We start from the raw sequence: 12,856 nt of genomic DNA, 5'->3' as shown, positions 1-12,856 counted from the left end.
TGACGTCCTTTATTGAGTCAATCCATCTCTTGTTGGGTCTTCCTCTTTTCCTGCTGCCCTCAACTTTTCCTAGCATGACTGTCTTTTCCAGTGACTCTTGTCGTCTCATGATGTGACCAAAATACGATAGCCTCAGTTTAGTCATTAGTCAATAGCTATAAATAGCCAGGTAAATAACACAGGATTACTATCCCCAAATGGGCTTGCATGAGTTATAAAAGTCCAGTGTTGGTACAAAAGCCTGTAAGAGTATATGTAGACGGTAGTAGTAAATCTTCTTTTCTTGACATTTGGAACCACCTGGAGGTTGGCAGCCCTAGTAATAGGGTACTTCCTCACTATTTACAATTGCTCTGTAGTAAATATTAACTGAAGACAACAATTTGCATACTGTCTAGGAAACCACATCCTTTCCTCAGGTAAGCGTCACACGAGTCCAAAAACCAGAACAGGGCTTCTCAAGATGAATGAAGCCTAGCCCTGCACCACAAAGTCAAGCCACGGAGTGGGACGGGAAGAGGGAACTGTTAGTTGTGGGTCATGGAGTTTTTTCCAGGCTGGACAAAACCAATAGATTGCTGTTCGACCAGTAACAGATAGCTGACATTGCTGTGGTGTGGCTGGAAATGGTTTGCGGTTGGGTTTCGCTTATGCCTTTGTGCTCCCCCCACCCTTCTGGTTGGTAATTTCAGTGGTTATGCTGCTTTTATGCGAATAACTTGTTTTAATAGCTTGAGCCAGCGTGGTGTAGTGGTTAAGAGCGGTGGTTTGGAGCGGTGGAGTCTGATCTGGAGAACCGGGTTTGAGTCCCCACTCCTCCACAAGAGCGGCGGAAGCTAATCTGGTAAACTGGATTTGTTTCCCCACTCCTCCACATGAAGCCAGCTGGGTGACCTTAGGCTAGTCACACCTCTCTCAGCCCCACCCACCTCACAGTGTGTCTGCTGTGGAGAGGGGAAGAGACGGTGATTGTAAGCTGGTTTGAGTCTCCCTTAAGTGGTAGAGAAAGTCGGCATATAAAAACCAACTCTTCTTCTTCTTAATGGCTTGTTTTGTTTTTATATTGATGATTTGAGGTACTTTAATGATTCAGGACATTATTTTTACTTGCAAGCCTCCTGTAGCAAGATTCCAGAGAGGTGGCATATAAATTTCCTAAACAAACGTTTAAATCCATTGTATGAAGGAACACTGTTAAGTGTCTACCAGCGGTAGCCAGTCCGCCCTTTGTCATTTGTGAATCAACTGAACACTTCAGCCTCACATAAGGAGGGCAACTGAGATCTCTTGCCCTTGGCAGTTTTAGGGTTGCCAGGTCCCTCTTCGCCACCGGCGGGAGGTTTTTGGGGCGGAGCCTGAAGGCGGGGTTTGGGGAGGGGAGGGACTTCAATGCCATAGAGGCTAATTGCCAAAATGGCCGTTTTCTCCAGGTGAACTGATCTAAAGCGTGTGAATGTTAGGGTTGCCAACCACCAGGTAGTAGCTGGAGATCTCCCACTGTTACAGCTGATCTCCAGCCAATTAGGATCCTGGAGAAAATGGCTGCTTTGGCAATTGGACTCTATGGTGTTGAAGTCCCTCCCCTCCGCAAGCCCTGCCCTCCTCAGGCTCCGCCCCCAAACCCTCCTGCCGGTGGCGAAGTAGGACCTGACAACCCTATTCCCCGATAAAATATAAATCTTCCCTCCCATAACCTGAACAATTTCTCCAGGATCTGATAACAAAATTGACCTGGTTAAATCTTGTCCGGTATCTGATCAACCACATCAAATTTGAGGGAGTGGTCATTGTGCAAGTGTGCGTGAGCAAGAATAGTAGGGAGAACTGCTCTCACAGTCCCATAGGTGCTGCAGACACGGCATCCCTCCCCCAAGAGATATGTGGGGAAAGTCACATGGTATGAAGCCACTCAAGAGGACCATCAACTACTTCCTGGTCTGTTTCCGTACACAAGAGGACACATCTGTGCTGTTCCCGCATTCCTTTCTGCAATTGGCTTTCAAGCTGAATTGAAATTCAGATTCCACACAGTGCCTTAGGGCAGGGGTGGGGAACCTTTTTTCTGCCAAGGGCCATTTGGATATTTATAACATCATTTGCGGGCCATACAAAATTATCAGCTTAAAAATTAGCCTGCTATATTTGGTCAAACATTTAGCCAAGAGGTGTGACCGGAGACGGCTCCGAGTGTCTGCCACATAGAGCCACTCGCTTTTGAGCTCTGCTGTCCCCAGCTGGGCCCAAGAGATTCAGGCAGGGCAGCATCCTTCTGAGCTAGAGATAAGCCAGGACCCATGGAGGGCCAGACCAAATGATTTGGTGGGCCTTATACGGCCCCCGGGCCTGACGTTCCCCACCCCTGCCTTAGGGGAATGGCTGTGGCTCAGTGGAAGAGCCTCTGCTTTGCATGCAGAAGGTCCCAGGTTCAATCCCCGGCATTTCCTGGTAAAAGGACCAGGCAGCAGGGGATGCAAAAGACCTCTGTTGGAGATCCTGGAGACCTGCTGCCAGTCTGAGTAGACAATACTGACCTTGATGGACCAATGGTCTGAGTCAATATAAGGCATCTTCATGTGAGTATATTCCCCATGCTAATTAGGATTGCCAACCTCCAGGTACTAGCTGGAGATCTCCTGCTGTTACAACTGATCACCAGCTGATAGAGATCAGTTCCCCTGGAGAAAATGGCCACTTGGGCAATTGGACTCTTAGGGCATTGAAGTCCCTCCCCTCCCCAAACCCGCCCTCCTCAGGCTCCGCCCCAAAAACCTCCCGCTGGTGGCGAAGAGGGACCTGGCAACCCTAATACTAATCCAGCAATGCCCATCCCTGCAGGTAAAATCTGACTATCATGTTTACTCAGAAGTAAGTCTTGTTCAGCACAGGTGATACTTCTCTTTGCAATGTACCGTTTGTTCTTTTGTTTATAGATTAATTAGTTACTTCCTAGGGCCAAAGCATTCCTGATTTGTTAATGACAGCTCTTGCTCCCCAAAGGGAGGTACTTAAGTACTCTTTTTCTACTTGCAGTCCAAGCGATTGCTCCTTTTAAAAAGTTATCTGTATGATTGCAGTAGCACACTTACAAAATTATTATAATAATGTTTAAACACACTGCCGAGAGAAAAGAACTGATAGTTAACAAAAACTGATAATTAGCTGTAGATGCAGGAATGCTGCAGTGGATGGGGTTGCCAACCTCCAGGTGGTGAAATGAATAACAGCAGAAAATTGCCCAGTTTTTTTAAATAACCAAAAAGTGTAATAACTTATAGTGTACATCACCAACCAATACACATAAACAATCCCATAACATCATATATATGTCTAATTCAATCCAGCTAATAGAGTCCACACTGGAATATTATTATCAGCCACTCAACCCTGGCAAATATTTGGATGGGAGACCTCCGAGGAATACCAGGGGTGTGATGCGGAGGGAGGCAATGGCAAACCCCCTCTGAACGTCTCTCGCCTACGGTGAACCAGTGTGGTGTAGGGGTTAAGAGCGGTGATTTGGAGCAGTGGAGTCTGAACTGGAGAATCGGGTTTGATTCCCTACTCCTCCACATGCGCGGCAGAGGCTAATCGGGTGAACTGGATTTGTTTCTCCACTCCTACACACGAAGCCAAGAGCCCTGTGGCGCAGAGTGGTAAACTACAGTACTGCAGTCCAAGCTCTGCTCACGATCTGAGTTCGATCCCAACAGAAGTCGGTTTCAGGTAGCCGGCTCAAGGTTGACTCAGCCTGCCATCCTTCTGAAGTCGGTGAAATGAGTACCCAGCTTGCTGGGGGTAAAAGGAAGATGACTGGGGAAGGCACTGGCAAACAACCCTGTAAACAAAGTCTGCTTAGTAAACGTCGGGATGTGACGTCACCCCATGGGTCAGGAATGACCCGGTGCTTGCACAGGGGACCTTTACCGTATCTTTTTACTCACGAAGCCAGCTGGGTGACTTTGGGCTAGTCACAGCTCTCTCAGCCCCACCTACCTCACAGGGCGTCTGTTGTGGGAAGGGGAAGGAGATTGTATGTTTGATTCTCCCTAAAGTGGTAGAGAAAGTCGGCATATAAAAACCAACTCTTCTTCTTCTTCTTAGGCCAGCTGTGGCTTGACGGCAAACTAAAATCCTCTAAGGGGGAACCCTCCGCCTGCCAGGCCGGGTAGGCAAGAGCGAGGGCGAAAAGCCGCAGAAGCCCACGAGGTGGCGCTGCGCCTTTCCCAATCTCCCCCCTGACCCCCCCCTGCATTCCCCCCCCATCGCCCCCCCCCCAATATCCCGGGCGGATAAGCCCTGATGCTCCGCGCTGCCTGCCGGCACTCCGTTCCCCGCCATCCCTCCCTGTGCCAGCATGGGTGGTCGGCGTCCCGAGCGGTGAGCGCCCCGGGGAGGGGATCCGGGGGGCCGGCGCGGGAGTGATGGGGTCCCCCCAGGGCTACCGGGCTTCCCTGTGGTCCTTCCTCCTGCACCAGGCGCCGCACGTCAACTTCCAGTTCGAGGCGGTGGGGAGCGAATTTGCCCCGGAGGACTGGGGGGTACCAGCAGGTGGGTGCCGGGGCGGAGGGGGGGGCTGGGGGGGCGAGGGGGCAGGGAGCTGAGAAAGGGGAGAGGCGAGGGAGAAGGGAGTGAGGGGCAGGGGGCGATCCGGATGGTGGCCGGAGAAGAGGGATGGATGGATGGATGGATGGATGGATGGATGGATGGATGGATGGATGGGTGGGTGGGTGGATGGGTGGGTGGGTGGGTGGATGGATGGATGGATGGATGGATGGATGGATGGATGGATGGAGAGGTCCAGGGGCGAGAGAAGAACAAGTGCCTGCCCGTGGAAACATATGGATGGATGGATGGATGGATGGATGGAGAGGTCCAGGGGTGAGAGAAGAGCAAGTGCCTGCCCGTGGAAACATCTGGATGGAGGCAAGCGCCTGCCTGTGCAAACATCTGGGTGGAGGATGAGGCAGAGAGATCTGGGGGGGGGGGCTGGGGAAGGGAGAGGTGAAAAGACTAAACATCAGCCGGACCTGGAGGGGCAAAAAATCAGGGGTGCTGAAGACTGGGAAGGCACCTCCCGGAGGCAGGAAAGGGGAGCCTCGGATCTGGAAGCGAGGGAAGGCAGGCGGAAGGAGCCCGGGAATGAGGGAGGGCGGCGCATCAGATGTGTGACCGAACCCAGGAGAGAGGGAGGGGGAAGGACCACGAAAGATACCTGGAGAAGGAGGGGAGGGAAAGGGAGGGAGAGGAGGGAAGGGTGGGTGGGTGGAGGGATGAGTGGGCGGTGGGAGCACAACCTGACGGGGAAAGATGGAGGTCTGGATGGAGAGTGAAGGGGGGAGGCGGATGGGGATGAGAATGGATGGAGAGGAAGGCAGAGGAAGGGGGGGTTGGAAGTAAGGGGGGCCACCTGTGCCGGAGTTCAAGGAGGCCGCTCTCTGCCTGAGGAGCTCCAGCTCTGAACTCGGGAAGCCTCAAGAGCCACACCCGGCTGTTGAGGGATTTGGATTCCGACACCCTTCTCATATTTAATGAAGGTCATAGAATCGTAGAGTTGGGAGGGACCACCAGGGTCATCTAGTCCTACCCCCTGCACAATGCAGGAAATTCACAACTACCTCCTACCCCACACCCCCAGTGACCCCCACTCCATGCCCAGAAGATGGCCAAGGTGCCCTCCCTCTCGTGATCTGCCTAAGGTCCTAGAATCATCCTTGCTGACAGATGGCCATCTAGCCTCTGCTGAAAAACCTCCAGGGAAGGAGAGCTCACCACCTCCCGAGGAAGTCTGTTCCACTGAGGAACCGCTCTAGCTGTTAGAAAATTCTAACATTGTCTCTTAGTGTAGGCACTGACTGTGTTAATATCCTGTCTTTCTCCCCAGTGAGGACCCAAAGTGGCTTACGCCGTTTGTCCTCTCCTCAGTCTTCTCCTCACAACAACCCTGTGAGGTAGCTGAGGCGGAAGGCGCATGACTGGCCCAGTTTGCAGCTTCCCTTGTAGGAGTTCTCTTCTGTAAGCGAGTGGACACTGCGGGCCTAGAGAGCGCACCCGTGTAGAGAAAGCAAAATGTGTGGATGTGGCAGAGCCCAGAGCGATTTCTGTGTCAGCTAGAGTTACGATTGGCTGGTTCACATGTGACATCTCAGTGCGCCTGTGTGGGTATAACTAGGTTGTGTGAACCAGGTTTATAACTTCCTAAAGGCTTATCTGTGCATCCTTGTTTATCATCTCATTTATCTACTCCCCCAAACCCGAGCGTTGCGTGACGTGACATCTGGTACATTTATTTCAGCACAAATGTGAGTGAGCCCACTTGGAATTCATAGAATCATAGAGTTGGAAGAGAAAGGGGAGGGTCATCTAGTCCAACCCCCTGCACAATGCAAGAAATTCACAACTACCTCCCCCAACACCCCAAGTGACTCCTACTCCATGCCCAGAAGATGGCCAAGGTGCCCTCCCTCTCATCATCTGCCTAAGGTCATAGAATCAGCACTGCTGACAGATGGCCATCTAGCCTCTGCTTAAAAACCTCCAGAGAAGGAGCACTTACCACCTCCCGAGGAAGCTTGTTCCACTGAGGAACCGCTCTAACTTAGAAAATTCTTCCTAATGTCTAGACGAAAACTCTTTTGATTTAATTTTAACCCGTTGGTTCTGGTCCGACCTTCTTGGGCAACAGAAAACAACTCGGCACCCTCCTCTATATGACAGCCCCTCAAGTACTTGAACATGGTTATCATATCCCCTCTCAGTCTTCTCTTCAGGCTAAACATACCCAGCTCCTTCAACCTTTCCTCATAGGACTTGGTCTCCAGACTCCTCCCCATCTTTGTTGCCCTCCTCTGGACACGCTCAATTAGGAAGACAATTGTGTGAATGAAAAGAGAAGTGGATGTTTTCCTTCTGCCCGAAAGAAGAGCCAGCTGATTCTTAACCAAAGCCACAAGGGGTATTTGTTTGAAATTTACCAAATAGCGGACCTTGGTACACACTGCACTAAACAGGTGTGCAATATGGTTCCCCATCAGTCCTCTATCTACCTAATTTGTCACATGCTGGCCTGTGGAACTGACCGCCAAATGTCAAATATTGGAAGGGGGGGGGTGGGGGGTGTGGGGGGGGGGGGGGGGGGGTTAATATTGGATTAATAGACTCTCTAAAGCAATATCGTAATTAGGGGGAAGGTGTGGGAGAGATGTGCCCTCCCAGCTTGTGGCGTACCTAATTATTTGAGGGAGAATTTTCATGAAATTGCATTATCCCAACCGGCCTCTTTGGGGGTTTTCAGAAAAGGCAGTCGCACCCAGTGGTCCAGCTAATCCAGCATCATTTCCCCAGTGATGAGTTTCAACGTGCTTTAAATCAACCGAGAAGCTTGTGGGGTAATACCACATCTTGATGATTCCCAGCTCCGTCCACTGAAGACTTAGATCCGTCTTGGTCCGTCTTTCTGCGGTCGTCCCCAGCAGCCACGGACGGTTCGGTCCCCTGTGAATCCATTCACGCCCCTCCTCCCCGCCTCATTTTGGCACCGAGTTATGCGCTCAGCATGTTCGCCGCATCCCACAGCAATTAGCTGCGCTGCCCAGTTGGCACAAGAGTCAAATACATTGTTAGATGGGCCGCAGGGGGGGATGGCACAGTGGCAGCGATGTATTCTGGCGTTAACTGGCACATTGGCATTGTACCGAGGGGTCCCCCACCCCATGTGGAAGTCATAGAAACCACCTGTAGCACAGGTTAAATTTATCCTGTTGGAATTCTGGCTGGAAGTGACATTAGATGAACAAGTTGTGAGTTATGCAGAAGGTTTCCCACCTGTTTCTTGACTGAACTATACATCTAGCGGCCAATAAGCTCACTTGAAAAGAGCAGATGGAAGAAATAGATGTCATCCTGCGGTCATAACAGTGTGGATGCCTTTAAATAGTGGGAACCGTGAGAAATCTGGGTGGAGAAAAGAGGTTCTCAGATAGAGTTCTGGAGCTGATTGTGGTCTTTTGGGGCAGGGAGAAGCTACACATTACGACGTTGAAGTATTATTGTGATTTATGTCGTTTATACCCTGCCTCTCTCCCCGACGGAGACCCTCTCCTCCATTTTATACCCACAACAACCCTGTGGGGTGGGTGAGGCTGAGAGTATGTGGCTGGCCCAAGGTCGCCCAGTGAGCTTCCATGGCAGAGCGGGGATTCAAACCTGAGTCTCCCAGAGTCTAGTCTAACCACTACACCATGCGGACTCTCCATTCTGGATTGAATGACTTCATATTACGGTTGGTGGGAGGGTTCATATTGTGAATGCCCTCCAGTGGGAAATGCTCCCTACACAGGGCAGTTGCAACTGTGGAGACTTCTGGGCAGGCTGCCGTCCATAACACCCCCACTGACCACTCCGCCCCTTGTGTATGCGCACGCACATGAAAGCATGCAAGCAGATACGTCCAGCAGGAAAGAGTACAGCATGACCATCTGCATGCTGTTTCATGTCCCGCCATCACGCAGAGGTCTCAGAAGGATCTCCGGTTATTGGTGGAAGTGGATTGGGCATCCCTAGGGTTGCCAGGTCCCTCTTCGTAACCGGTGGGAGGGTTTTGGGGTGGAGCCTGAGGAAGGCAGGGTTTGGAGAGGGGAGGGACTTCAATGCCGTAGAGTCCAATTGCTAAAGCAGCCATTTTCTCCATTTGTAATGGCAGGAGATCTCCAGCTAGTACCTGGTGGTTGGCAACCCTAGGCATCCCCCTCTGGTCAGTGGTGGACCCTATGCCAGGCTATGGGTCCCACTATGCCAACCGAGAGAGTTCTTTCCACTACATATCTAGTACAAAACTCAAATACTTCAAATCTGGGGTTTGTCATCTGGGGTTTTGGCATTGTAAACTGAATTTTGCACACACCTCCAATACACAATCAGTGTTTTCATCTCAGCATTTGTCAGGGGTGTCAAACATACGGCCTGAGGGCTGGATCCGGCCCCTTGAGAGCTCTTATCTGGCCCATGATCCAGCTGAGGCAGCCACATACTTCAGTTCTGCAGCAGGCTCACAAGCCGAGGAAGCCACCCACCCACCCAGCTCCCAATCTGGGCTGGTGAGGCATGGCCCATCCCAACTAAGTGACATTTATGTCGCATCCGGCCCTCGTAACAAATGAATTCGACACCCCTCATTCAAGAAGAAGAAGAGTTGGTTTTTGTATGCCGACTTTCTCTTCCACTTAAGGAAGAATCAAACCGGCTTACAATCCCCTTTCCCTTCCCCACCCCACAACAGACACCCTGTGAGGTAGGTGGGGCTGAGAGAGCTCTAAGAGAACTGTGACTAGCCCAAGGTAGCTTCATGTGGAGGAATGGGGAAACCAACCCGGTTCAGCAGATTAGCGTCCGCCGTTCATGGGGAGAAGCGGGGAATCAAACCCGGTTCTCCAGATCAGAGTCCGCCGCTCCTAACCACCACTCTTAACCACTACACCATGCTGGCTCTCATTTGCCCTATCTCTTCTCATTAAGTGGCATCCATCTTGCTTGGCAAATGTGAGAGGAAATTAATTGTACTTGGAAAATGTGAGGGGCAAGTAATAAGAGTTGGTTTTTATATGTCGACTTTTCTCTACCATTTAAGGAAGAATCAAACCAGCTTACAATCCCCTTCCCTTCCCCACAACAGACACCCTGTGAGGAGGGTGGGGCTGAGAGAGTGTGACTGGCCCAAGGTCACCCATCTGGCTTCACGTGTAGGAGTGGGGAAACCAACCCGATTCACCAGATTAGCCTCCGCCGCTCATGTGGAGGAGTGGGGAATCAAACCCGGTTCTCCAGATCAGAGTCCGCCGCTCCAAACCACTGCTCTTAACCACTACACCAAGTCCTGTTGCCAGGTCCCACCTTAATAAGACAGGGTTCTAGATGAATGAAGAAGAGCCCTGCTGGATCAGTCCCCTGGTGGCCCATCTAGTCCAGCATTCTGTTCCGCACAGCAATCAAATAGTTGTCCTGGAGGGTCAACCAACAGGGCGTAGAGGCCAAGGCCCTCCCAGCAGGCTGACTCCTAGCACAGGTGTGCAGTGGTTTACTGCGTCTGAGAATGGAGGTACCACGGCTGAGGTTCCACCCGCCCCTCCTGCTTTGAAACCAAGTCAAATTACGCAGATTGAGCATGCTAATGTAAAATCAACTTTGTCCAATTCAATTACAGGATTTGGGTTTTCTGGTCAGCTCGAATGTAGGATGCCAGCACCCTCCTCCTCTCTGCGGCTTCATTTTTGAGACATGGGGAAGGGAGAGATGTTCTTCACGCCCTTGTTTCTTCTCATGGGCCTTGAGCTCTTTTTACAGCGCTTTTCTTTTCGACACTCTTCTTTTCGAACATCCTTTTAAAAAGATGTGGATGCGAGACTTGGGCCTCGTATAAATAATTTATCTTTTTCGATGGCTCTTTATCCTGGCACATCTTCACATCTCCTGATGCTTCCTTGCTGTTTTACTGTTGATCCGTAAAACGTTCTCGCATCCTTAATTTGTCCCACACTGGGGTGCTGCCAACGTGTGGGGGGAGCCTGTGGCCAACCTGCCACCGAGAGGGCTCGGAAGAGGCGCCAGCCCTGCTGCCCCTCTGTTCTCGGTGCACCCGTTAAACCCTCTAGAGAGCCAGCGCGGTGTAGTGTTTAAGAGCAGTGGTTTGGAGCAGTGGACTCTGATCTGGAGAACCGGGTTTGATTCCCCACTCCTCCACATAAGCGGTGGACTCTAATCTGGTGATCCGGGTTGGTTTCCCCGCTCCTCCACATGAAGCCAGCTAGGTGACCTTGGGCTAGTCACAGTTCTCACAGAGCTCTCTCAGTCCCATCTGCCTCACAGGGTGTCTGTTGTGGGGAGGGGAAGGGAAGGTGATTGTAAGCCGGTTTGATTCTGCCTTAAGTGGTAGAGAAAGTTGGCATATAAAACCCAACTCTTCTTCTTCTTCTCCTCCTCCTCCTCCTCCTCCTCCTCCTCCATCATAAGGGCAGGAAGAAGATTCCTCTCCTCACTGGCTCGTAGGGGGTGTCAATGAAACCCCATTGCTCCTTCCATTGACTATTCTGTTGACTGCTCTGTGCGCCAGCCGCTTGCTCCAAACCTGCCTCCTTCTGCATACTAATGGTGTCCCTTGGAGCACACTGCCCCAACTGAGGCCACATCAGGTCATTGACCTCGGCGTCAAGAATTAGCCTGCTATTGGTGGCACTTTCCACCTTTCTTCTGCCCGGTTTCTCTCTCACATACTCTGGAGCCAGCGTGGTGTAGTGGTTAAGAGCAGTGGTTTGGAGCAGTAGACTAATCTGGAGAACCGGGTTTGATTCCCCACTCCTCCACGTGAGCGGTGGAGGCTAATCTGGTGAACTGGATTTGTTTCCCCGCTCCTACACACAAAGCCAGCTGGGTGACCTTGGGCTAGTCACAGCTCTCTTAGCGCTCTCTCAGCCTCTCCTGCCTCACACGGTGTCTGTTGTGGGGAGGGGAAGGGAAGGTGATTGTAAGCCAGTTTGATTCTCCCTTAAGTGGTAGAGAAAGTCAGCATATAAAAACCAACTATTCGTCTTCTTCTTTTTCTTCTTCTTCTTCCTTCCATGGGTAACAGATTTGTAGGGCTGCCAACCTCCAGGTAGAGGCTGAAATTCTCCTGGAATTACAACTGATCTCCAGATGACAGAGATCAATTCTCCCGGAGAACATGGCAGCTTCAAAGGGAAGGCTCTATGGTCTAGGAGAAACGAAAGTCAATCCCCAGGTACTGCCCCCAAATCTCCAGGAATTTCCCAAGCCAGAGCTGGCAACCCTACAGATTTGGCTTAAGAATCTTGTTTTTTCCCCCCCCCTTAACTATTAGACCCTCCAAGTTTGCTAGCGTGCTGATTTTGGGTTGCTTCCACACGGAAGATTTGCTTCACCCCTATTCCCAAACTGAAATGGAGATGTTTTGAAGCATCCGCACAACACCATCCTCTGCTCATGCTCCTCACATTACATTCTGTGGTTTCTGGAAGTCTGCCCCATTGCTTCCCAAAGCAGCTTTGGTCCAATCTTTCAGGAAAGCTCCGAGTCAGCTTAGGTTTGCCCACCTGTGGATGGGGAGGGGCGGATTTCCAAACCCTCCCGCCCACATCCACTGTCATCTTTCACCCCATCTGCTCACACCCACCAGTTCCTCCCTGCTGGGCTTCTTGTCATTTGTTTAAAATCAGAGTAGGTACAGGCATACCTGGGAGATATTGCGGGTTTGGTTCCAGACCACCGCAATAAAGTGAATCGCCCGAATGTTTTGTTTCCCCAGTGCATATAAAAGCCATGTTTACACTATACTGTAGTCTATTAAGTGTGCAATAGCATTATGTCTAAAAAAATGTACATACCTTAATTAAAGAATACTTTATTGCTAAAAATGTGACACAGACAGGAAGTGAGCACATGCTGTTGGAAAAATGGCGCCGATAGACTTGCTTGACGCAGGGTTGTAACAACCCTTCAACTTGTAAAAAACACAGTATCTGCAAAACGCAATAAAGTGAAGCGCATTGAAACGAGGTATGCCTGTATATACCTGTGTGTGAAGTGCCATCAAGTCGCTTCCGGCTCATGGCGACCCTATGAATGAAAGTCCTCCAAAATGTCCTATCTTTGACAGCCTCGCTCAGGTCTTGCAAATTGAGGGCTGCGGCTTCTTTTATTGAGTCAATCTATCTCTTATTGGGTCTTCCTCTTTTCCTGCTGCCCTCAACTTTTCCTAGCATGATTGTCTTTTCCAGTGACTCATCTTCTCATAATGTAACCAAAGTACGATAGCCTCAGTTGAGTCATTTTGGCTTCTAGGGTCAGTTCA

General features: G+C 50.8%; 1 protein-coding gene across 1 annotated transcript in view; it reads left to right on the top strand.

Annotated features, from left to right (window-relative positions):
- Positions 1 to 4,283: 4,283 nt before the first annotated feature.
- The window catches only part of TTYH1 (tweety family member 1), a 61,233-nt gene continuing 52,660 nt past the window's right edge, over positions 4,284 to 12,856 (top strand). Inside the window, exon 1 of the mRNA XM_056863650.1 lies at positions 4,284 to 4,538. Within this exon, the coding sequence (XP_056719628.1) occupies positions 4,422 to 4,538 (117 nt within the window). The 5' untranslated portion in view covers positions 4,284 to 4,421. The remainder of the gene's footprint in view (positions 4,539 to 12,856) is intronic.

Source organism: Euleptes europaea, chromosome 18 (genome assembly GCF_029931775.1).
Source record: "Euleptes europaea isolate rEulEur1 chromosome 18, rEulEur1.hap1, whole genome shotgun sequence".
Classification (NCBI taxonomy): Eukaryota; Metazoa; Chordata; class Lepidosauria; order Squamata; family Sphaerodactylidae; genus Euleptes; species Euleptes europaea.
The sequence above is the reverse complement of the archived record's forward strand: the minus strand, read 5'-3'. Positions and strand labels throughout refer to the sequence as shown.